This window comes from Apodemus sylvaticus, chromosome X (assembly GCF_947179515.1).
Source record: "Apodemus sylvaticus chromosome X, mApoSyl1.1, whole genome shotgun sequence".
NCBI classification, from domain to species: domain Eukaryota; kingdom Metazoa; phylum Chordata; class Mammalia; order Rodentia; family Muridae; genus Apodemus; species Apodemus sylvaticus.
The window spans coordinates 126,975,479-127,001,748 of record NC_067495.1 but is presented as its reverse complement, the minus strand read 5'-3'; the positions used below and the strand labels follow the sequence as shown (position 1 = coordinate 127,001,748).

Genomic DNA, 26,270 nt, shown 5'->3' with positions numbered 1-26,270 from the left:
CTGAGCAGCCGCTCAGTCTTTGTTGTGGGGCCACCTCGGGGGTTCTCTCGCGCGCCCTGCATAGGGCTGCAGCATGCTTCCCGGGAGGGGGGCGGTGCGGGAGGCTCACTCCCTCTCCCTCTTCCTGCCTACCCCCCCACCCCCGCCTCCTAATGACCACATGACCAAGTGGGCTCGTGGCCAAACCACAAGCTACAAAATGCAGACCCCGAAGTGAGCAGGGAAGCATTCTCTCTAGCAGCCTGGACCAGCGGGTAGCTGGGAGTCGCGGACAGAGCAGAGTCAGCCACTTGGAGAGTTTTTGCCGCCGGCCCGGAGCCACCAAGGCCAGCTTCGCGGCGCTGCCCTGCGGCCGCAGAGGAGGCTAGGCTGCCCCAGAGCAGAGGCAGCGAGCAGGCGTGGGGCCGGCAGCCAACGGTGCGCCTGGGGCGCTCACCCTCCCGCGGTCCAGGAGCCACGCGAGCTCCGTGCCCGCACGCGCCAGCCCCGGCTAGCGCCTTTCTTTGCGTCCGGGTGCCCGGCCTCTCCGCCCACTCGCCGGCTCTTCAGGGCTGCCGCGGACCGAGTTGCAGCATGAATCTGAGGCTCTGCGTGCAGGCGCTGCTGCTGCTCTGGCTCTCCTTGACTGCAGTGTGCGGAGGTGAGTGCGTGCCCTCCTGCTCGCTTGGGCTTCTTCCGTGGCTCTCCCGAGGTGCAGCCTGTGCGTTCCTCTCTTTCCGCCCCCACGCGCGCTCTTCCCGCCTCCGGGGAAACCCGGTGCGAGCCTTGCAGGAGCAGCCACGCGCCAGCCACACCGGGAGGCCTATTGACAGGGCATCTGGGGCCACGGGGCAACATGCCATGTAGGCTTTGCTTCCTGGGACAGCGCAGGGGGTTCGTGATTATTTCGGATATCAACACTTAGCCCCTACCCCACGCCCCTCATAGTTTAAAGTGCTCAGGGCCATAAACTTACACCTTGTGTCCTGCACCCTGCACCCCACGTGGTGGTGGTGGTAGTGGTGGTGGGGAAGAGGATGGGGGGGATGTCCAGCTCACCTCGTGAATCAGTGGAGATGGCTGACTAGAGCTGAGTGGGTCGGGACTCCATGTTGAAGGTCTCTGGGTCTTAGAATTTAGGGGCCGCTGGCCAGTCCAGGGGCTCAAACTACTGGGGATGATGTGCCAACTTGTAGACGTGACACTTGTTGCATAGTCAGGAGCACGCTGCGGGGGCGGGGGCAGGGGCAACCGCAGCGGCTAGTGGATCCCAGCTGCTGCTCTTTCAGCCTGTGTAAGCAGAGGCAGCGTCCTTAGGCAGACCTGGACTGGACAGGGCCAGACTGATCTTCTGTACGCCAAGGTCCTGGATGATTTTGTTCCCTGCTCCATTGTGGGGTACCTGGCCCCCCAGCCTCCATCTCTCCGGAGACTTAGTTCTTTACCCTGGCTTTACCCTCCACTCTTGCCCCAGGTTATCTTCGGTCCCTGGTCTCCAGGTACCAAAAACCAGGAAACACAGGAATTTGATCTGATAACCTCTCTGCAGCTCAGAGAAGGGGAATCCCTTCACCCCTACCTGTATTAACCCCCTACCTGGAAATTCCCCACACCCTTGGCACCCTTGTCTGCTTCAATCCCCAGGTCCTCAGGTCCTCAGTGTCCCATCAGCCCCTACCCGGTCTGACTGTCCTCTGTGGGTCAGAGCCTCCTGGGGCTGCCAGCTCCCACCTTCAGCTGCCCCAGTCCTGTGATCTGGCTGTCACAGCAGCCTGCCTGGCACAGCAGAAACGGAAGGCCAAGACCAGGTGGACAGTTGCCAGTGCCAGTGCCTCTCACAGAGAGGTGAGAGTGGGGAGAGAGAGAGAGAGAGAGAGAGAGAGAGAGAGAGAGAGAGAGAGAGAGAGAGAGAGAGAACAGGACAGCGAGTTTCCTAGAGGAAGAGCCCAGGAACTTTCTTAGTTTGAACAACCACCCCCCCCAACCCAAGAACAGGAGGATGGCACTCTGCCCGGGAGCCTCTGGGGTTCTGGCCAACTCTGCCCGCCTCTCTGTGTAGCCATCTCCTTTCTGCACTTTTGTTCTTTGGCATTGCCCTGAACTCAGTACATTGTTGGGCTTCTGAGGAAAGTACACTGACCTGGTTGATGCCCCCTGCCTCCAGGTAGTCCAGTGATCTCCAGCAGGACCCTAGCACTGAGGCAAGGCAGCCTCCTCCTTAGGAAGAGGGAGAAAGAGTTTCTCCTCAGAAATTCCTGTCAGCCAGGCAATGGCCGGAAGGGAATGAAAACTATGAATAAAGAAAGATAGCCCAGCCGCCTGTCCCTCTACCCGGGAGCTCACACAGCCAGTACGGTTGGCAAGACAAGACATCCTCATCATTCAGTTTCAGGCAAATAGTCCAAAGTGGTGCCTTTAAAGAAGAAAATGGTTGGGTACAGAGAGGGTACCCCAGAGGAGACTGGACCACCTTGTGCTGCATATTTTCCCAGAGGGTATAAGGGAGACTTTACCTGGCAGATACTCTGTGAACCCTTTGGGGTGCAGCTGTGGGGGTATTACTAGTGAAGTCATGAGCCGATGTCAAGGAAGCTAAGCAGGCTGCCAGAATACATAGGGGTTCTGGTCTAGACCCTGAAACTTCTTGTTCCATCTCCTCCTTTTATATTACATTTCTTGCATACTCTAATAATGTAGGTATAAGCATCACACTTACCATTTTATTAAAGACTAGCCTTGGTTACGTCTAAAGCTCCTAGTTTTCCACCCCCTGATCACTTCTGAAACCAAGAACAGCACTTCCTTGGAGGCGGCCGCCAGCCTGAGTCCTGGTCTAGAAAGAGGAGCCCTCGAATTGCTTTTCTTGTCCTTAGTATAATACAGACTTGCATGAACTCTCTCCATAGCCAGCGACCTCAAAGGTCCAGGTTCAAAAATCATACTTCCTCTTCGCTTCCCACTTTCTGTTCTGACTTGGAATGTTCACCTTCCTTCTTTGCCCCTCCTCCAACCACAAAGACTCCTTGCTGCCTCCTGACCTGGGAGACACTTTGCTCTTCTGAGACCAAGATTTTCTGGGTCCTTGCCAAGTGTCCCTTGGTCTCTGAGCACCACTTTCTCTCCTTCTACTCCCTCTTGGCAGCTTCTGCTCCTCTGTGCAGTGTAAGGGCAGTTGACTGTACCCCTCCCACTGTGGAGGACGCCACTCTATCACCAGTTTTCAACTCTAGGCACCCTTGGAACCTGAGTCAGGCCTGTCGGCAGGAAAGGCTAGACAAGTGGAGGCCAGGCCTGATCCAGAGAAGCAAAGCTGGCAGTAGAAGTCAGCACATTGTCTTGGAGAAGGTGAATGTGGAGGCAAAGAACAGTGCTTCTTATTAGTGAGTATTACTACAGAGTAGTAGATGTAGTAGCATCATCACCGCCAGTGGGATCTCCTCCAGAGCCGGGGGGTGGACTTTTAAAGCAATCACTATACAGGCCAGACCCTGAACAAGAAGACCAGTGCACCATTCCTGCTGAGCTTGGCATGTTCCTGAAAAGTTGCACAGACTTCTTTTTGCATCTCAGCTGGGTTGGAGTTCGGGTTGCAGGAAAATCAAATCCGCTTCTTCCCCAGGCTGCAGTTCTCAGCTTGAAAATGCTGTTGTCTTACTCTCATGGACAAGGGCTCCAAACCCCTTGGCTTGAGATTCCCTGGGAAATAGCTCTGGCTTCCTTTTAAACAGAAAATGAGCTGGAATGGTGTATTGAAGTGTACTGGGGGTATTTCGAGTTTCTAAAGGGGAAAGCCTTTTGTACAGCCAGGACCTCGACAGTGATGAGAATCAATGGCCTCTAATTTGCTCTTTCAGACTGGACAAAGCCAGGGTTTCAGGTATCAGCTTATCTAACCAGACTCAGCAGTAAAAGTAGGAAACAAGGGGGTGATGGGATCAGAGTGCAGGAGGAGCGCACAGACTTCCTGCGATGAGGAAGACAATGAGGTCCAGCCCAATAGGATGGACGAGGCCAAATGGCTTCTGGGGTGGCTGCTTTCCCAGACCTGGCTGAGCCTCACAGAGCACAGAGTAGATCTTCTCTGCAGGTCTAGAGTCTAGACATTTTCCTGGCCCGAGTCGGAACCACTGGTAGCATGCTGCTCCTCCTGGCTCTTGATCTCCCTTCCCTCAAGTCCTCCTTGACTCCCATGGACACTGACAGTCTCAGACCACGAGGCCATAGCAGCAGGGGGGAGGGGCGGTGATACTTAATCCCTCCTGGCACCATCCATCCATGCTTGGTGTGCCTCTAGGATACAATGGCCTGGACCATTGTTCCAAATCCAGTAGTTGAAGGCAGGGACATGAGAACCAAAGTCTCACATTTTTTAAGGGTCATTCCCTTATGCATGGCCACATGCTGGACACAGTGCTTACCACCCTATCCCTGAAACGTGTCTCTGCTTCTAACTTATCATCAGCATCATTCAGAGCAACCCTTAAGACTCAGGATGAGCGTTGATAAGATCCTAAAGCTCAGGACATCAGCTGGATCCCCTGGTAGGGAAGTCCAATGGTGCTCCCTCAGCCCCTTCACAGACAGTAGCAGGAGAGCAGGTCTAGGTCAGACAGAAGTAGTCCCTAAGCCTTCCCATCTGCTTCCAATGCACTATTGCTATTATTTTTAAAATCTTAATTCTTATGAGTTATATATAGGTTTAGAGGTTCAGTTGACACACTAATGCACTTTAACCATGAGCGTGGAAATGTGGCAAGTCAACCCTTGCAAACCCCTAGGTTTTAATAGACCTAATGATTTTTCTTGGACAAGAAAGAAAGGTGTTGCATGGATAAAGAGTATGTGCGTGGAGGGGTACGGGCGCAGTATGCGTAGTGTGCGTGTCTGGCCCTAAAGTCTATGCAAAGAGGCCTGCAAGGTCATACCATGCTTGATTTTCATCCATGAGGATACTAAATGCCTGGAAATTGTGTGCAAGCTGAAGAAGATCAAGGACCAGGGGGTCAAGGAAGGAGCCAAGGCGTGGGGGTGTTGGAAGCAGTGAGGATTGGAGGAAGGAGGAGTAATCGCCTGGATGCTGTATGGGAACTGTGAACCAGTGATGGGAATTCCTGGATGGATAGCAGTGAGATTCGAGGAACAGGGATCTAGCTGAAGGCAAATCTGCTGCTGTGTGGGGAAGGAACAGAGGCTGGTATTCATTATCACTGGCCTCAGGCACTTCTGTGTTTCTGAAGGCCACTCCCATACTGGGCATTGCATAAGCATCCTACTCATCTGCCTCTTCCCCAGAACCATTTCGTCTCTGGACACTGTCTGCTTTTTGTGGCCAAGAGTGTCTCCCGGTACTAACTCAGCTTTCCTGGCTGTGCTTCTGGCTCTGTGAGAGCTGGCAAGCTCACCTTCTCCGTCATCTTTCCCAAGAACATCCTGCACAACTTGGATTCCATTGTTAAGGCTCGGTGGCATCAGATGACTTCTGCGTTAAGCCAGATGTAGGCAGATGGAGCCAGGAGCCAGGGAGAGCATAACGGAAGCCAGGCAGCCTTAGAATGGAAAGAGTTTATATCAAATTTTGGATAGGAAGTGTGATCTAGAATGGCAACTCCGACAACCCACCCCTCTCCTGGTGTAGCATAGTGTACATTTCCCCCCACTCCTTTATTTCTTAGCCTCTGAATCTGGTAGAACCCAGAACAAAGCAGGAGGAGTTAGTCATGTCCCAGCCACACCCACAAGGAAGCCTTGAGAACAAGGAAAAGCCTCAAAAATACCTAACTGCTGGTGGGGTGCTCAAGGTGGGGTGTTCAAGGTGGGGTGCTCAAGGTGACGCAGATGAGATCTCTAGCATACAGAAGTGGGCCGCCTATCAAAGCATGGAAGCATGGAGTGACATGATTTGTTATTTGCTTTAAAATATTGTAGCTAAGAAGAGAAAGAAAGAAAGAAACCCAGAAAGAAAGAGAGAGAGAGAGACAGAGAGAGAGAGAGAGAGAGAGAGAGAGAGAAAGAACGAGTGAAGCATACAGGAATAATTCAATAACTGTGATGTCTGGGTGTGGGTCCAAGAAGGGACATCAGTGTGAGGTTGTACATCTAAAATGGTTGAAGTACACCAACTGTAGATGTGCCACAGGCAATTGTCCCTGCACCCCAACCAAGTATAGGCTTGATGTCGCAGAATGTACCTCTCTCTAATCATGACATTTCTAAAAGAAGAGCTTGTCCGTGCTTGTAGAAACATGATAGAACTGTCTGAAGAATGTAAAATCCTCAATGGTAAAATGAGTGATTCCACTTGCCCCAGAACAGTGTTTGAATGAGACATCTTTTCATCAGGGTAGAAAAGAATACTATGAGGGGTGCCATCTTGTGGAGAAGTTGTACTGTCCCTTGGACTGCAGCTTCCCCTACTGTTTCAATCCATCTTCCTGACTAACAGACTTTTCTTGTCTCTGCAGTACCACTGATGTTGCCTTCAGATGGGAAAGGGCTAGAAGAAGGCACCATGCGCTACCTGGTGAAGCCCAGAACTTCGAGGACTGGACCAGGGGCGTGGCAGGGAGGCAGGAGGAAATTTCGCAGACAGCGCCCCCGTCTCTCCCATAAGGGCCCCATGCCTTTCTAAAGCAGGTATTAGAGCCCCTTGTCAGTTGGTAGCTCTAAAGGGGATGGGCAGCCTATTATCAATGGGAAGACAAACCAGGGTCTTCAAGCTTCTTGAGAGCTAGTAAAAAGTGCTCATCTCCTTATAGACGAGGTGACTGTGGCCGAGAGAAAGGCTTAGTGCTTGGGACCAGTCTGATGACTCCTTCCCAAGAGCTACATGGCATTGGACAGGCTGTTGTCATTGGAGAGTTCTGGAAGTCCTAGCAAGTCTGGGCTGGAGAGGTGTGCCAAGGGAGGCTATGGCTACAGATAGCCAGTGTGCACTCTTACCAGGGCCACGGTAAAGAGGGCAGCCGAGAGCCTTGGGACAGTTTGGTAGGGAATAGGAGAGCCTGGATGGTAGCTGTCCAGAGCTGTGAGAAACAGAGAAAAACGAAAGGCTGATGCAGAGAGCAGAGCCTATGCCTGCTCCTGAGGCCTGGCCTGCCCCCCTACCCCTCACTACAGCTAGAAATGAGGGGAATCACCTTGGTGCCTTGGGATTATGGGTGGGAGCGGGAATGACTCTGTCTCCTCTTTTCCTAAGGGATTCCTTTGATCTAGGATATGTCTTTGACTTCTCTCTGGTTGTTTTGTTTCTTTAGGAGTGAAAGGCTCTCCAAGTGCCCTCCCGGTGCCGGTCCCTCTGCTCCACAGATGAGTTCTCTTCTCTGGAATCCTCACGTCTATTTGTCTCTCATCTTGCACCTGTTATAGCTGCTGATGGTCCCGTCTCTTCTCACCCACCAAGTTCCTCTGATGGCATGGTCTCACCCCTCATTTGGATGATTCCATTTCTCTCACAAGGATCCCTTTGGCCCATCTTCCTGGCCACTCCTCGGACTGCCCTTGGAGACCTAGCTTCTCCTCGGCCTGCTCCATACTCTAGTCCCTGTCTTTCAGCTTTAGCCTTCTCTTGCCCCCCCCCTTTTCCTTTGCCTTGGGCACTGGACAGGAACGCTCCCTTCTTTGATGGATTCCTACACATCCGTGCTTTCTTATCAATTGGACCTCGCCTGGAAGGGAGCACAGAGATGTGCAATGAGACTTTGGTTGAGAGGGCTTGGGTGTTGGGGTCCAGAGAAGGTACACTGGGAAAACTGAACAGTGGGCATGAGGAAGGGGTGAGGAGAAATAGCTGTCATGGCCTCTCCCTTAGCTCTCTCTGGCCCTGTTAAAGGAAGACACAGAGGAGAGGAGTTCGCGAAGTACTATGTCACTGTGTCTCCTAACATCCCCGCTCTCTCTGCTCTGTTGCAGCTAGCTCAGTCCTCAGGTAAGAAGGGGAGAGTGCTCATCCTGACATGGTTCTGCACTCTCCTGGGAGTAAATTTGCCAAAAAGTCCCAACCAATCAAGCAGCCAACCAAACGATCCACAGAAAGTCAGAGCCCAAAGGACCCTTGAAGATCACTTAGCTTCTTTATGCAAAAGCTTGCACAAACAGACCCTGGAGAGTGAAGTGACCTGCTCAGAGGCACTGCAGAGCCTGGCAGGGCACCAGGACCCTCAACTCCCACTTTATGATGCCTTTTATTCCTCTTGATGATGTCCTTTCAAAGCAAATGAAGTGCCTTTTGCTGGGTTTAGTGAAGTGGGTGGCTAGGAAGGAAGAGAGCAGCGGGAGGCAAGCCGGCTGTGAACTGCCTTGTGTGGGAATGGGGTTTCTCCCTCCCAGTGTGGCCCGGGAGAGTCCGTAAGTGGCGAGGTGTACCCCGCACAACCCTATGCCCAGGCTCATGCCATTTTAATGGGGGTTCTCAGGCACGGAAACTACCATTCCGCCCCTGACACTGGTTGTCATGAACCCCTATGTTGACTGCACCCTTGATCTTGGGGCTTGTGGGGGATGGAGAAAGGAAAAGAAAGGAAGGAGAGGTGGAAGAAGGAAGGAGAGATGGGAGGATGTGTAGGTGGGATCTATCAGTCCACCAAGGGGGTCTCATCTCTCACCAGGAGCCTTTTATAGCCCTTCCCTAAAGGGAGACTCTCATGTTCTCTGCCTGAGCAGATGGTCTTCTCAGAGGCCTCTCAGGAGGGAGAAAAGAGAAGACAGAAGCTTGCTATTCACTTACGTATGTGTAGGGTAGGGGGAGTCAGGACCCCCAGGCCCCATAAGATTGCCTATTCGTCCCTCCCTAAAGTTTCCCATCTGCTGCTGCTAATGCTGCTGCTGCTGCCGCCGCCACCGCTGCCTCTGCTGCCACTTCAAGGCCTACCTTGGGAAGTGGGGCCAGGCAGTGTCCTCACCACTTGGGCTAGAAGTGGGAGCTGTCTGGTGCCTTTTCTACTGCTGGTACCCCTCCCAGGGACCCGGCCTTTTCCGTCTTTGTCGTTTCTGCACCTCCTGCTTTATCAGCCTGCCATGACCAGCCCCACAGGGAAAGGGAGGGAAGGGGAGGTGTTGGCTGAGAAAGAGGAGAAATATAGAAACAGAAGAGGGGGAGTGGGCGGGCCCAGTGGGCTGTCTTATTTAAAGTGGTTGTGTATGATTCTTATACTAATTTATATAGAGATATTAAGGCCTTTTGAGTTAAAGAAACTGTCCCCTTCCCATAAGTGTGTTCACTATGTTTATAAGAATTATTCCATGTAAATATGTCTTTATAATAAAGAGTTAAAAGCTGACAGTTTGCCCTTACTCTTTGAGGTCATATTCAGGAGGGGCATTCTTTTCCCCCTAGGGCCAAACTTGTCCCTGTGCCCACAGATTGCACGTGTAGGGAGGTAAGGGCTTGTATCCCAAATTGGTTCTAGGTCAACTGGCCTCAAACCGATTTGCCACAGGCTCACAAAAAGACTCGCTATGCTTAAGGGCCAGTTCACATAAGTTTGAGCCCCTTTTAAGTCCTTTGGCATCCGTTTGAATGTCCTCATTTTTCTGGCAGTGTCACTTAAAGGATTTTTTTTTTCAGAAGCAATTCATTTAAGGACACAGTGATCAAAGGTGGGATTTGTACTAAATGCTATTTTGTAGCCCTGGTGGGTGTCTTCTGTTTTATCTGCTTTTGAATACTTTCGGGACTTTTTAGCCAGTTTGCCTTTCTTGACAAATGTTGTCTTCAGCCATAAATACATTTGGTAATGACTTTGTATGTATCGTTTTATGTTTCACAAAGTGGAGTTGCTTCATGAATGAGATTGCCTGGAAAATAAAATGCGAGGAGTTCAACCCGATCCTGCTCCATCTGTCTTATTTTTTTCATGCTTGTTGTCAAAATGTCAATATCTTGCAGAACAGACAGGAACATTGGGTACATGCTAATTTGGCTAATAAACCCATTAGGTACGCACAGGAATACACAATGCAGTACAAAACCCAGTGAGGAGACAGAATCATCAGAATAGATGAGTTTGATAAATCTTGTGAGGAATTTCATAGATTTGACAAGTAGTGAGTGCTGAAAAGATTTAAAGTTAGAGAAAATGCCTTCAGACAAACTTGCTAAACAGTCATAAAACTGCTCAATAGGCGACAACATAGAAAAAGTCACCCACAAGCAAGCTTAAGTATCCCATCATTAACGGAGTGTTGGATATTGTGCCATAGCAATTTGAAAACTATGGCGTTTTGTTGCAAGTGCCTCTTAGGAAAACATGTAGTTTTAAAATTGCCAGTTTCCTGTTTAAGTGAACTTGTTAACAGAAGAATTTAGCACGTGTAGGCTGAGCTTGGATTGGGCTGGCTTTAAGCTGATTGGTTTGTCATCTCCCTAACCACCCCCTGAGCTTACACAGGAAACCCAAGGCAGAGGGACAGTACTGGGCAACAACTGAATTCTGACCCATGAGGATCTAGGCTTTTTAGCAATTTCACAGAGTTCTCTAAAAATTACTAGCTTATGTTATCATTAGGACATCTAGGACAAAAGACTTCCATTTGCATCTTACAGATGAGAAAACATGGCTAGGAGAAGGGATGGTCTTGATCCAAAGTTTTGTAGCTTGTATGTGACTATAGAATTTACATCATGAATTCAAGAATACAAACTCTGTAGGGTAGAATAGAAGGCCTCCTAGTCTTGAGAAAAATGAAGTATAAAGTGTGTTTGTTTGTTTGTTTGTTTGTTCCAGTCCGTGAAACAGAATTTTGGAGTAGGAGACATCATGGGAAGAGGGTGGGCAGGGAAGACTGGGAATAAGAAAGAAACAGCAGCCACTAGGGTGCAGAGAGCAGGTGTTGTGAGCTGTGTATGAGCAAGTAGGTGCGAGCTTGACTCCCTTGGCACAGAGGACAAGGAGAAGGAAAACTAGTGTCCTTCTCTTAAGATAGCTGGACTTCAGACCTAACTAGAGCAGGGACATATAGGTTATATCCTTTGGAGATACCTTGTCTTGACCAAACAAATGCAATAGAATCAGAGCAGTGTTGGTTGTCAAAATGCTGTGCTCTCCAGGGATATCCAGTCCATAGCCTCGAGACCACACATGGCCCAGGATAGCCACGAATGTGGCCCAACATGAAAGCATATGCCTACTTTAAACTTGATGAGCTTTCTTTCTTTGTAACTTGATTATGTGGCTTTTTCTTTTTTTTCCCATTTATGTATGCTTTTGTGTATGCGGGCACATGCCTGTGGGCTTGCTTACCGTAGTGCACACATGGAGGTCAGAGAACCGCTGGCTGGAGTTGTCTCTCTCCTTCCACAGTGCAGGTTGCAGAGATGGGACTGAGATTATCAGATTGGGCTGAAAGTTCTCTTAACCACTGAGCCATCTTACTGGCTGCTTTATACGGTGCTTGAGTGTGACAGTTGTAGCTATGAGTGTCACACGAAATAAATGCATTGCATACTCTCATAACCTGCAAGTTGGGGTTAGATGCCCCTGCTAGACAAGCCAGCAATTCACCTGATTATTTCTGAACAAGAGGCCCTGGCCTGAGGAGTTGAGGGAGGCAGGCAAAGAACCTGAACCATAACACTGCTTCCAAAGCCATCTAGAAGCTGGGCAGCCTTTGAAATGACAGAGATTGGGAAAACAGATTTGGGACATGTGTGGCTTTTCAGGTCCCAGGTGTTGCTGTCAAATGAACCATGGCTCCTTGCCAGGAGACCTTTCTCTTTGGACTCTCTGATTGACTAAATAATAATAATAATCGGGGTAGGCCTCTTCTACAACCAAAGAGCTCATGGGGTCTGGAGTAAGTGGCCATTCCAGGGTGCTTATATAATCCTGTTTCTCGGATCTAAAGGCCATTCAGCTAAATTTCTCAATCCAAGGTTTCTCTCTGCCCAGATTGAACCAATGCCAGCTAACTGCCAAAGAAAATGGTAGAGAAGACTTAGTCAATACTTTCCTGTCCTGGCTGGCGAAGGCTGTTCCCCCTGCCAGGATTTCTCTGGAACACCCAAAAGGAAGGCCTCTGGAGGTCTCCTTTGAAAACCTACTTTCCCCTTCCTAGTGGCCAGTGCTTGGAGAGGTTAGCCTAGTAAGGAACTCCTCTGCTGGTGCTTTGGATTGCAGCCGAAAGGTCAAAGGTTCAAGGAAGACAGTTCATGGCAGGGACCAGAGCACTTTTTCTGTACAGTCTTTTCAAATCTGTTCCCCTATGAATTATATCTGCCTTGTCCCACAGAAGCAGCCATAGACAGCACATAAATCAACGGGCAGAACTGCGTTCCAACTAAGTTTTGCTTTTAAAAACAGGTAGCAGGCTACAGTTTGGCCAACTCCATTCTGATGAAGCATTGGCCAGTTCTTTGACTTCCCATTCAGACCCAGCCAGGGGATATGGGGAGGGGGGTGCAGGGGACGTTTGCAGTTGAGGGAATGTCATCAACTGCCTGTGATAGGACCCCTCACCAGGATGTGATAATGATCTCCCAAAGAACTCTCATTGGAAGGGGGAAGTCTGACTTTAAGATCATAGGTTAAATCCTGGTGCAGTTACTCACATATGTGACATTGGAGGTAAGGTCCTGGCCATGGTGAGCCTGCTTTTCCTTCTTGTCCCGGCTGCTTCTGCTTGCTTCTTGGTGCTATGATCAGGACTGTGTAGCATCACACAGGTAAGTGCTCAATACAGCCCTCAGCGCCCACTGGCTCAGGAAATAGCTGCGGTTAGTATCTCTACTCAGCCTGACATGAGTCCTGAAATGTGGATAGAGAAGCCATTATTTTTGCTTTATATAGAGAGGAAAAAATATGCTTGAGTTGGTGAAATCACTTGTTTAAGTGCACGAAGTAACTCTACTTGGTAAGCCATGCTTCAAACGTAGGTCTAACCTCAGCACGGGTTCACTGTCCTGCTCCCAGAACGTCTGTATGCCATGCCCACTGTGCCGCGGTCACTGGGACATATTCAGCCCACAGCATTGTCACTTGTGCCAGCTTCCACCTGGGCTCCAGCTTGGAAGGCCTCTCCAAAGATCCCAAGTTCTAAATATCAGCACCTCATCTGGGGACCCTGAGTTGCAATTATGGAGATAGACCTCTGTTCTAGGAGACTTGGTATTTAGGGATCAGAAGCCGGGAGGTGGTGGCGCACGCCTTTAATCCCAGCACTCTGGGAGGCAGAGGCAGGCGGATTTCTGAGTTCGAGGCCAGCCTGGTCTACAGAGTGAGTTCTAGGACAGCCAAGGCTATACAGAGAAACCCTGTCTCAAACAAACAAATGAGAGAGAGAGAGAGAGAGAGAGAGAGAGAGAGAGAGAGAGAGAGAGAGAGAGAGACACTAGTCTTGAGGGATCTGGGGCCTGTAAACCTAGTTTCCAGTCCTGAATCTGCTTCTGCCTTGGTTTTCCAGGCAGCCTGGCCATGCGTTTCTTTGGCCACTATTGGCCTCAACCCCCCCTCCCTGCTAGGCCAGCTTGAATGGGTAGATGGCTTTGGAACACCTTCAGGAACAATGCTTATAGCGGGGAATTCCAGAAATCAGTGAAAGTGCTTCAGGTACTTTGGGTTGTCCTGTGGAGGCAGCTCGGGTGTGGGAGAAGAAATACACATAGGATGGGGCATTGCCCTCAGCCAGAAAGCCAGAAAGGCAGGCCACTGCTGGGTTATGTGAGTCTGCACTACTTTCCTTTACTCCAGAGAGGCTGCTACCTCTTTGTCATCTTTCTCCCATGGTGCAAATGGCTTTCCCTTCTTCTGTGGGCACTGAAGAATTGGTAGGGCACAATCAAGGGAGCCCAGCAGCATGAAGTGGCCAAGCTCAGAGCTCTGCGTCCTGCGCCAGCTTGGCCAGTAGCTGACTGGGTGATTCCAGCCAGGTCATCTGTTAGGGTTCCACTTTGCCCTCATCCGTCCTCATCATCAGTCTCTCAGTGGTCTCCCTTTCTCAGCCATAGAGAATCCCGAGATCAGAGCTGGTGAGCCTCAGAGGCCATTCTGTGAGTCACACCCCTTCAGCTTTACATAGGACAAAGTTGAGATTCAGGCCAGGAGACTGACCCTTAAAAAGAAACATGATTAGGTAACACTAGAGAACTCAGAGAATCAAGGTGGTATTGGTATCTTTCTGGGCCTCAATTTTATCCTTTCTGAAATGAAAATCACAGTGCTTTGCAGGCTTGGAATATACCTCAGTGGTGGAGTATGTGCTTAGCATGCATTAGGTCCAGGAGTCCACCCCCCTCAAAAGAAATCTTAACATTTCTCAAATGTGTATTGAGTGCCTACGATATACCACATTCCTTATGAGTTGGAGAGAGAGGGGGGAGGGAGAGGGAAAGGAAGGAAGGAGGGAGGGAGAGAGAGGGAGGAGGGAGGGGGAGAGATCATTCAAAATGACAAGATGTTCAACTAATATTAGAAAAGTCAGGGCTTCTAGGTAGTTTCTCTGGGGACCATGGGGATGTGGGAGGAGGGTTCCTATAGGAGACTTGGGAGATGGGATCTCAGGAATGAGTCCGGAACAAGAAGGAGGGAGACCTTGGTAGAAGAAGCCCAGGGCTCCTGTTGAAACACTGAGGCAGGAAGGGGAAGACATGACTTCTTCTTAAAGCCATTTTACAGACAAAGAGGAGAGGTTGTGAGAGGCTGTGTGACTTGCCCAATGAGAGATTCCACAGAACTCCTACAGGGACTCCTGCCCTAGACTGGAAAGGGAGGGTACTTGATGATAGCTAAGACATCGTCTCCTGGCAATTTGCTTAAATGCTCTTATCGATTTTACCAGTTACTTAGGAAAGGTAGTGCCCCTCTCCTTACAGAAGTGGATGGTTGAGCGTCCCTGGTCTAACTTTCAGGCTGACAGGATACTCTGAAAGCTTCTACGTTCAGCAATCCTAAGCAGCGTTTCAGCAGTGCTATCTTACAGTCAGTTTGCTTGCTCAGTTTGGGGGAGAAATATAGCATGAGCGGCTTCCCCCTGCTGGCCAAGTGTTGAAACTGCAGAGTTTTTCTCCTTCCAGGAGCTCCGCGCACCTGCGAGTGAGCTTTTGCTTCTGATGGAACGCTTCCTTCAATGAAGCCCGTGTTCCCACCAGCCTCTTCCCTATCAGCGGCCTTTCTGTTACCCTGAAGTGCCAGAGGAAAGTCCCATCGCTTCTGCAGGCAATAGCAGTTGATACTCATTGTATGTGTTCCTGGAAGATCTCTAGTTTCTGGTTATTTCTTTGCCCCCGTCTGCACTGGTGAGGTTGGATAGGGTGATTCTGCCCAGAAAACACTGATTGATGGGCATTTCTGTGCCATGATGGTTATCCAATATTTTCAAGGTGCCACTCCAGATACTTTCCACGTTCCCAGATACAGATGTTCATTTTAACCCAGAGCTCTAGGAAGTCTGGCCTCTTCTAGGTGACTAAAAATGTCGTCCCAATTCCTGCTTCTCCGCTGGGCTGTCCGCAGTGCCACCTGGAGAAATCAAGGCAAAGTCCATAACTGGAACAGGAAACAGTGGAATCTGGGACAAAAGCTGGGGTTCCTGGTCTCTTGTGCACTTGGGTGCTGCTGGCCTACCGCTGGGCGTCAGGAACGGGGATCCCGGGTTCTCGATTCCCCTCAGTGCAACAACATAGGGCAGGAAGGGGAAGACAGAATCCAGCTTGGGGGGACCTGTTGGTTCGGAGTGAGTGCTGAGGGTTCAGAGGGTCTGGAGGAGAGAACTTCCTTTAGAGTTTAGGCTCATGGCTGGTTAAGGTGAAGGTTTTCCCTGCTGTGATCCTTAATGAAGAGCAGGTCATTGCTTGTTCATACTGGTTTATTTGATGATGGATGTGAGTGGTTCCCTGGTTCCCATACACTTTATTGGGGGTGAACCAGGGATTAAATACCGTTCACGGGAAGGAATGCTTATTGGCTGAACTTTGGGAGCTATCTAGATACTCCAATAGCATAGAGAATTCCTGGTGTTTATGCTACTTGATCCAGTGTCTGTAGTCCTCAGTGGGGTGAACCAGAGCAGGTAGAGGCAGGGAGGGAACGGCTCCACTCCTGCTGTTCTCAATTCTGAGATTCCGGGGATTTGAGCCCATTTAACCTTACCATTCTTACGCCTGTCTGGTAGCAAGGTCTCATAGCCTACATAAAAATACTAGCCTCCCTTGACCAATCTCAGCAAGCAAAATCCCCTGGTGAGGTCATTAGCTGAGTATTTGAGCCTCTATATTGGGACAAAAATGTCAGATTAGAGTCTAATGAATCCCTGAACCTGACTCAAAGGGAAAGCTTCTGGATGTGACCAGAATGATGGGAGCTCAGGAAAAGCCCATTGAGTTTCTAGAAATCAGCTTCAAGGGCTGGAGAGATGGCTCAGTAGTTAAGAGCACTGACTGTTCTTCCAGAGGGCCTGAGTTCAAATCCCAGCAACCACATGGTGGCTCACAACCATCCGTAACAAGATCTCACCTCCTTTTCTGGAATGTCTGAAGACAGCTACAGTCTACTTAGGTATGATAATAAACAATCTTTATAAACAAACAAACAAACAAACAAATAAATAAATCAGCTTTAAGTAAGTGCGCATGCCCAGGTGTCACTTTGTCTTCTTCCGTAGGCAGAACACACCAGTCACACGCCCAGCATTTCTAAGATGTACCCTCTTTGGCTTCCCCTAACTGTGGCTGTGACTCTTTCATGCACAAGTCCAAGAAGGGAGGAGCTGCTTCCCTCCGGTTGTCATCGCCAGGCAGGGCTCTCTCGCCCACCCCACAGCTCGCTCTTTCCATCTGCCATCCTCTCGGTAGGGTGGTCCTAAGTTCTGAGAAGTGTCCTACCAGAAAGAACGGCTCTGCTACTTGATAACGGGGTCCCTGCTCATCCTCCTTCCTTCACTTTCCTTACTAGACGGTGGAGATGGTCCTTGTACTCCTTGTTTGGGTCTTTAGGCTCAGTGAAGAGATTGAAACTAAAAGAAAACCGGCTACTAGAAGTATGCTAGTGAAGAGTTCAAAGCTCCTGGATCAGCCAGCGGTGAGATGGCACACGCCTGTAATCCCAGCACTCTGGGAGGCAGAGGCAGGCGGATTTCTGAGTTCAAGGCTAGCCTGGTTTACAGAGTGAGTTCCAGGACAGCCAGGGCTACACAGAGAAACCCTGTCTCGGGGAAAAAAAAACAAATCCACAAACAAACAAACAAACAAAAAAGCTCCTGGATCGGTACAGAGCCCTGCCCTGGGCAGGACACTTTCTGTCTCTCCAGATGGTACAGGAGGATGGATACACAGCTAACAGTCATGTAGCATCCTGCACTTGGTGGGAACTTCAGCTGAACCATCATGTTACAAGGCAAGCTGATATTTATTGAGCACCGATGCGCTAGGCACTATGCTGTACGCTTTACATCTGCTATTCTGATTGAATCCCGAAGACACCTCTGCCAGGCGGAGACTCTCATCCCCGTTCTTGTGGACATTCTAATATGCTTAAGCAAATTGCCTAAAGTCACACAGTTAGCAAGCTGTGCCAAAGTCTAAAGGCTGCAGTCTCCTTCCAGGACTGGGACTGAACCATCTAGAGCATGCTTGCTGAGCAGGTGCTTTTTGCCTCTGCTTGCTTACCTCCGGTAATGAGGACTTCATTACCTTGCAAGGTAGCCTGCTTCAGTTTCACACAGCCATAGCTGGTGGACTCTTCTGGCAAGTCTCCTCAAGTTTTAGTTACCCAGATGGCCCAATGATCTGTTTCCTGAAGATACAAGTAAGGAATAGGTTATAGCAAATATTCTTCTTCATGTTCATCCTCACACAGCAAAACTGAGGATTTCTTTGAGCTCAGAGAAATCTTGATGTCACTTTGTGGGGGGTGGGTGCTGGCATTTAGTCACACCTCTCCTCTTATCACAGGATCCCCCAAGGGACCAAGGCTTCTTTGTTATTCCATGGTCCTGATGCAGGGGCTGAGAACCAGACAGGGTTGAAGTGGAAAGTAAAATGGTCCTATCCACCTCAACCTTCTTTTCAGTTGTGGACAGTGGCTAATCAGGCCTTGTCTCTCGCTATAACCCAGAGCATCCACAGCTCCCAGTGTATTAATAGGTGCTCACTAATGCCAGATGAATGAATGAGCTCTAAGAGTGTGAAGTGCAAGCCCACAACCTCCTTTCTGGCTGGCCTCAATTTCTTGGAAGAGTTACTTTTGCATCCTGCATTGAGATCCTTAAAAGCAGCATTTCCATGGTAACAAAGCATAGACTTGTCACTCCGTAGGGCCAAATTCTTTTCTGTCACACAGAATCTGAGCTCCCTCCAGGAAAAAAAAAAAATACCCTAAATGTCCCCAGTGTCTGAGTAGCAGGCAGCTGTCAGTTGGGAGACCTGAGGAATAGGCACTGCCAAGGGCAGATCCCCCAGAGCACATCTCCTCAGGGAAGTTCTTGGGCCCATCAACCTCGCTGGAGTTTCCATGGTAACAACACTAGGCTAATGGGTTGCCAGGGTGACAGCGCGCTACTGCTAAGATTGCTCGGGACTGGACCACACAGGGCCACCGAGTTGAAAAGATGCTAATAACACCTTTCTGAGTCTCTATGGCAACAACACTCAAACACCCTGTCGGCTTTGTCCTGAATGCAGATTAGACCCCTAGCCTTCACCCTCAGCAAAGAATGCCTTGAAAGGTGGGGCCCCTAGCCCTGTGTGCTTTAGATTTTGTCCCTGCTCTTCCTTTCCAGAGGGAAGGGAAGACCCAGATTTGTTTCCTTCCTCAGTCTCCCTCTGCTTATTGCACTGATTCTCAGACTGCCAAGCTGAAACAGCCTCGGTCTGGAAGAAGGTCTGGGACAGGAACAGGGCTTGGCCTGGTAGACGTGGGGGCAAATAGAGCTTTAGTTACCTTCCGGGTCCAGTGCCCCTCTCACTGCAGCAGTTTTCAGGCTACTCGGGTTCATGTAGTCCAGGAGCAAAGCCAGGACCGCTGAGCCAGACTTTTCAAATTCTTTGCAAAGCCATAGCCCAGATAAATTGTATTAAAGCAAGATCAAAGCCCTCGGCATCAACTATTGAGTCTCATTCCTCTTCCTACCAGTGTCTCCCCTCCCCCAGGCACCCACAATTCCGTGGAACACAATTTGAAAAGTCTCAACTTTAGATCATTTCTAACTTGGAATCTTTGATTTTCCAAGGAGCACTTGGGCTTCTAGGTTTCCTACCTGTTTGTGGAGTTGATTTAAAAAAAAAAAAAATAAAGGACTGTGGGGGGAGGGGAGAGAAGGTTTCATTGTGGGGCCAGGCAAAAGCATTTAGGACAGACTTTCCAGAATTGACTTCCACACTTGTTACATGCTAACCAGTAGTTTAGGACATGCGTTCTGTGCTAGCCATCATGTCTTCTTCAGAACAAGCCATCAAGGCAGGCATGACTGGCTCCATTTAATGAAGGACAAAGGAAGCTCAAGGCAGGGAAAAGTGAACCCCAGTGCACCAACCTGGGTGAACATCTCTTTAGAAGGGGTGCTACTTACGAGTTCCAGCAGAGAATTCAGTGCGCAGTGCTGACCTGTGACCTCTCTCTGGTGACAATGAGTTGAAGCAGGTGGATTCATCCAAGTCATTAGAAACCCCTTACCACTCCCAGCCCCCACCCCCAGTCATTATCCACATGCAACACATTGCCTTGTCAGGGGGAAGTATTATCAATGTTGCGCAGCTGCAAGCCGTAAAAGGCATATGATCTTGTTAGGACATGGATAGCTATGGTGATTCCCAGTTACCATGGCAACTCAGGAAGGTGTATGCCCATCAGTTGCAGCAAAGGTCTGTTCTTGGGTGTGGTGGCACACACCTAAAATCTGAGGACTTGGAAAGCTGAGGCAGGGGGTCCACAGGGCAAGACCTTGTCTTAAATTGAACGCAACTAAAATAGCATTGACAATAAAAGAAGTTTTGTAGGGTTAGGAGGATGGCTCAGCAAGCAAATCATTTGCTGTGCAGGTCTCATGACCTGTGTTCAATTTCTGGAAAAAGTGGAAGGAGAGAGAGAGCATTCTGCCAAGTTGTCCTCTGACTCCCACATGTGCTGTGACAACTGTGCACTTGCATGCACATCACAGTCACACACAATAATAACAAATAAAATCGCTGTAAAGGGCCTGTAATTATTCCTGCAGTAGCACAATCACGTTGACACCTTTTGAATGTATGGGCTGATGGGGCCAAGTCTCTGCCTCAGGACTCTGGAGGATGGAGCCGCCTCTTTGACTCCTCTGAAACTGGAACGTGTGTAGTGTGTAGGCTGCTTGCCAGTGGCTTTCCCGGAGACTTCACCTGGACTCCATGGGCACTCAACTTTCTCAGAATGCACCCGTCCCTGCATCTGAACAGTCTTGTATTTTTTCCCATTAATTTTTTTTATTTCTTTACTTTTATGTGTATGAGTGTTTTGTCTGCAGCAGCTCTGTCTATCATATGCATGCCTGATGCCCAGAGAAGCCACAAGAGGGCATTGGATCCCCTGGAACTGGAGTTACTGACAGCTGGGAGCTACCGTGTGGCTGCTGAGAACTGAACCCTGTCCTCCGGAAGAGCAGCCAGTGCCCTCAATCACTCCAGCCCTTTCTGAACATTCTTCCAGCCTTGAACCCTTGAGGTTTTTCTGACAAGATATTGAACACTGGATAATTCGACAACCATAGAAATTTGTTCCTCATAGTTCTGGAAGTTGGGAATCCAAGGAGAAGGTGCCTGGTGAAGCCTGCTGTCTGCTTCAGGATAGTAACTTGTAGTATCTTCCAGAGTGGAGGAGCATTGTGTTCTCAGTTGGCAGAAGAATAGAATTGGATGCCTGACCCCTTCTTTTTTTAAAAAAAGAAAAGATTTATTTATTGTTATATCTAAGTCGCTGTCTTCAAACACCTCAGAAGAGGGCATCAGATCCCATTTCAGATGGTTGTGAGCTACCATGTGGTTGCTAGGATTTGAACTCAGGACCTTCAGAAGAGCAGTCAGTGCTCTTAACCACTGAGCCATCTCTCCAGCCCCCAACCCCCTTCTTATGCCATCTTATAAATCTCCTTATTTTTTTCTTGAGGGTTCTATCCTTGTGACTTACCTCATAAAGACCTTAACTTTTTTCAGAAAGAATTTCTTTTATTTTTATTTATGTCTAAGTATGTCTGCATATGGGTATATGAATGTGAATGCAAGTGCCTATGGAAGCCAAAGGGTATCATATGCCCTGGACCTGGTATTATAGACAGTTGTGAATCACTCAGCGTGGGTACTGGGAATGAAACTTGGGTCCTATTGAAGAGTAGTGAGTGCGCTCAAGTGCTTGGCCACTTCTCCAGCTGAAAATGCCACTTTTTAATACCATCACATGGGACTTAAAGGACTTATTTAGGTCACAGTTCTCCTTTGAATTCTATCTGCTAGAGGGTCACTTCTCTACCTCTCCATGACTGCCTCTTATAGATGCATAGTAGGTGCTTAATAAGTGTCAAATGAACAGAGATGAGGACAAATTGCTATAAACATTCTTCCTCTGTTTCTTTGTATTTCTACCCTGGTTTGGTGTCTTTAAAGCTCTGCTATTTCTACAAAGACCAGAGAGGCTCATGCAAAGTTTTCATTAGGGCTCAAGATTTATATATATATATATATATATATATATATATATATATATATATATATATATATATTCTATATTCTTTGTTTACATTCCAAAAGCCTTCCCCTTTCTCAGTCCCCCCCCCCCCCTTGTCCCATAAGTCCTCTTCTCTCCATCCATTCTCCTATCTTTCCCCCTCCCTTTTCTCTGTCCTGGTACTCCCCTACAATGCTGGATCAAGCCTTTCCAGGATCAGGGCCCTCTTCTTCCTTCTTCATGGGAATCATTTGATATGCTAATTGTATCTTCAGTATTCAGAGCTTCAGGGCTAATTAATATCCACTTATCAATGATTGCATTCCATGTGTAGTCTTTTGTGATTGCGTTACCTTGCTTAGGATGATATTTTCCAGTTCTAACCATTTGCCTAAAAAAATCATGAATTCATTGTTTTTAATTGCTGAATAGTACTTCATTGTGTATATATACCACATTTTCTGTATCCATTCCTCCATTGAGGGATATCTGGGTTCTTTCCAGCTTCTGGCTATTATAAATAAGGCTGCTATGAACATAGTGGAGCATGTGTCCGTATTGCATGCTGGGGAATCCTCTGGGTATATGCCCAGGAGAGGTATAGCAGGGCCCTCTGGAAGTGTCATGCCCAGTTTTCTGAGGAACCGCCAAACTGACTTCCATAGTGGTTGTACCATCTTACAATCCCACCAGCAGTGGAGGAGTATTCCTCTTTCTCCACATCCTCGCCAACACCTGCTGTCTCCTGAGTTTTTGACCTTAGCCATTCTGACTGGTGTGAGGTGAAATCTCAGGGTTGTTTTGATTTGCATTTCCCTAATGACTAATGATGTTGAGTATTTCTTAAGGTGCTTCTCGGTCATCTGAATTTCTTCAGGTGAAAATTCTTTGTTTAGCTCTGTACCCCATTTTTAATAAGGTTATTTGGTTCCCTGGGATCTAACTTCTTGAGTTCTTTGTATATATTGGATATTAGCCCTCTATCGGATGTAAGATTGGTGAATATCCTTTCCCAATTTGATGGTTGCTGTTTTGTCCTTTTGACAGTGTCCTTTGCCTTTCAGAAACTTTGTAATTTTATGAGATCCTATTTGTCAGTTCTTGATCTTAGAGCATAAGCTATTGGTGTTCTGTTCAGGAACTTTCTCCCTGTACCGATGTCCTCAAGGGTCTTCCCCAGTTTCTTTTCTATTAGCTTCAGAGTGTCTGGCTTTATGTGGAGGTCCTTGATCCATTTGGATTTGAGCTTAGTACAAGGAGACAAGGATGGATCAATTCCCATTCTTCTGCAGGCTGACCTCCAGTTGAACCAGCACCATTTGTTGAAAAGGCTATCTTTTTTTCACTGGATGTTTTCTGCTCAAGATTGAGTAGGTCTTTCCCCTTTGACAGGTGGCCAGGGGAAGACACTTAAAGCACCATGGTATGTACAGGTCAGGTGGAGAAGTGTGGGCTTCCATTGAGACACTTCCAAGTAGAGTGGGCATGAATGGAAGTGGCCCCTTGACCAGCAGAGGCAGCAGCCGTACTACGAGCTTCCAGGGTGGGAACAGTAAAGCCAGATGGCCTGGATTCCAGCCCCAGCTCTGCTACTTAGCATCTGTGCTAAGGTGTGGAGATGGGCAGTTCCTTCTCATGAAACTCTCATATGCGAATTCTCTCTGTGTGAGATGATGCCTGGTACCAAGTAAGCAGTCAACAAAAATGGAAGGGCTGGAAGGATTGTAGCTGTCACCCGGTAGCCAAACATTCATGCAGTGTGTGTGTGTGTGTGTGTGTGTGTGTGTGTGTGTGTGTGTGTGTGTGTGTGTGATGCTGTGAGTTAACATCTCAGCACCACAAAAATAGAGAGGGGAGTCAAGAAGCTCTTTATCCCCATCAAGGGTGAGAAATTCTTCACTCCCACTAATGTCCCACCCATTGCCACCACTGCAGTTTCTGGCCATAGTTGACCTATTTTTCCATAGGAAGAAAGCCCAGATGGTTATTTTAGTCTCACTGCTTGGGACTCAGAGCAGAGCAAAGTTTTAAATTTATGTGTGATGCATTTGTTGAGCACATACATGACACTTGGCTTCCCCTCAGTGTTGTTTGAAGCATCTCTGTAACTCTGCTTAGAATTCCTACTTCAGCTGCCTCATGGTCCTTCCTTCAAATTGCAGCCCTGCCCCCTTCTGCCTTCCCCAGTGGCTCTGATACTGAGCCACAGTGCTCACTGCTTTGTACCTCTATTTTCTTTTCTAAGACATCAGAGCCTGGGTGCTCTTTGGGCCTCCCTCATAGCACAGATGCTTACAGTGAGAATGTTTCTACTGGCTTGTCCTAAGGTTCCCTGGCTTCTGGAATGGCTCTGGCTCTCTGTCTTCTGGGAAAGGGTTGGGGCAGGCATGGGGCCTAAAATAGATGTTCCAACAGGAGATCTCAACCTCACCAGTAAAGTAAGCTTCTGCTCCAGCTCAGTCCAAAGCTAGATGAAAACAACCTTTCTGATTTGGTTGGCATCTACTGTGCTTAACCAAAACTTTCTCACTGGGCTTTGTCGGCTTCCTGAAGAGCAAGAGGGGCTGAGCAGTTTGGAGGGGGGAACATAATAGGTGGCTCTCAAGCAGGGCTATCTGTCTGCCTGCTCTCTCTGCAGGGCATTGATGGTAGCCATTGATCTCCCACACAGAATCTCATTAGATCACCCAAGCCCAACTAACTCCTGTGGCTTGTAGCTCAATAGGCCAGTCTGTAAGGATTTTCTCAACACAGCACCTTCATACCTCAAAGCCTTGCAATTTGAGTCACAACCCCTTAATAGTGAAGAAATTCTTACGCATTTCCCTGCTTGGATCTAGACTGTGCTTCTTCATTCAGTTCCTTGTGCTGTTATGATAGTTCGTCAGTCTCATAGAAACAAGGAAGCCAACCAAGGATGGTTTGGGGCTGGGGCATAGGAACTAGCTCTGGACTTGAACCACCTGGAAGCAGAACGCCCGAATTCTCTATTCTAGTTCATCTCTGCGTTGTGTATCTGACTTAGGGAAGATCATTTCTCTTCTCAGCATCTGCTTCCTCATCTGTGGAAATAGGAAGCGATAGTCTATCAACCTCACTGGGGAAATATGAGGCTCCCATAAGAATGGATCTGTGATAACACTTGCAAGTTGCACTGTGGTACATAAATATCCATCCAATGACAAGATGTCTTTCTACCTCTCCTAGGTGTCTGGCTTCCACTGTTCCCCTCCATGCTCTGAAGTACCAGCTTTTACCAGCTCCTCAGCCTTCTTCTCTGGCCATTAAAAGTACTCAGAGCTTCTGTGTCCATCTCCAACACTCTTCCACAACTTAACTCCTCATGCAAATGGTTGTCAACCATATGCCTTCACTTTTTTTTCAACCCTATTTCTCGGTGCCACTCCTCACCTGTCATCTTTCTTTATGATCTCAGCAACTGTGTCATCCTTTTGGTTCTAATGGTCTCAGAGAGTACCACCTCTTGATAGTCCTGTCCTTGTCCAATTTAATCCCCTTGACTGTGGGCTGAACCAAGAAACGTTAACTAATGGTAAGGTGGATGGGCAGGCATTTCTAAGATTACACTGTAAGGCAGTGATACTTGTCTTTCTCATATTCTCTCTCCTGCTTGCTCAGAGGAAGCTTGTGGCCATGTTGTGAGCTACCCTCTGGAGAGTTCCACATGGCAAGGCACCGAAGGCTGCCAAAAGCCAGCAGCACACCGAGACTCTCCATCCAATAACCAGCAGGCACCAGGATACTCCTGCCAGCAGCCACATGACAGAGCTTGGAAGTGAAGTCTCTCAGTTCAGCCCTGCAGTGACGGCAGCCTGGCTGACAACTTGACCCCAGCTTGAAAGAGAACTTAAGACAGAGGATCCAGTTAAGCAACACCTAGATTTTTGACTCAGAGATTAAGAAATACATTTTCTTTTGTTTTTGAAGTAGTAGGTATTGAACCCAGAACCTTGTATATACTAGGCAAGCACTCCACCACTGAACTACACCCACATTCTCCTTTTTGGAGACAGAGTTTCACTATGTAACCCTAGCTGGCCTGGAACTCCTTATGTAGAGGAAGCTGGTTTTGAACTCACAGAGATCTATCTGGCTCTTTCTCCAGAGTGCTGGGATTAAAGGCATTTTCCACCATTCACAGCTCTCTTTTCACCTCTAAACATTTTATTTTTATTTTACTTTAATTGTATCTATGTGTGTATATGAGTGCAGGGACCTCTGTAGGAGCACTTAGGACTCACCTAGTTAGAGTCACAGTGGCTGTGAGCCACCAACATGGTGCTAAGGAACCAAACTTGGATCTTCTGAAAGAGCAGTAAGTACTCTGAGCCACTGAACCATTTCTCCAATGTCCCTCTATTACACTTTTTATTTTGAAATATGGTCATACTAAATTAACAAGGTTGGTCTTGAACTCTCCAATAGCTGAGGCAGGCCTTGAACTTTCAATCTTCCTGCCTCAGCCTCCTGAGTGATAGGATTATAGCTATGTATCAAACCATGCCTGGTAGGGGCTGGAGAGACAACTCAGTTGTTAAGAGTACTGATTGATTTTTCCAGAGGACCCAGGTTCAATTACCAGCACCCCCATTAAAGCTCACAACTGTCCAAAGCTCCAATTCCAGGGGATTCAAAGTCCTCTTCTGGTCTTTAGGG

The 26,270-nt window shown here is 48.4% G+C and overlaps 1 protein-coding gene across 1 annotated transcript; it reads left to right on the top strand.

The window, feature by feature from the left end:
- The first annotated feature begins 264 nt into the window (after positions 1–264).
- Apln (apelin) lies at positions 265–9,543 on the top strand. Its single transcript, XM_052171556.1, has 3 exons — positions 265–640; positions 6,441–6,612; positions 7,233–9,543. Exons 1-2 carry the CDS (start codon positions 574–576, stop codon positions 6,605–6,607), a joined length of 234 nt encoding a protein of 77 aa, XP_052027516.1. The 5' UTR covers positions 265–573; the 3' UTR covers positions 6,608–6,612; positions 7,233–9,543.
- Positions 9,544–26,270: the final 16,727 nt, after the last annotated feature.

Bases quoted from the DNA above. Each gene is read 5' to 3' on its own strand.
- Apln (XM_052171556.1), top strand. From the start codon at position 574: ATGAATCTGAGGCTCTGCGTGCAGGCGCTGCTGCTGCTCTGGCTCTCC. The intron at 641-6,440 runs GTGAGTGCGTGC...TTGTCTCTGCAG, and splicing joins CTTGACTGCAGTGTGCGGAG to TACCACTGATGTTGCCTTCA.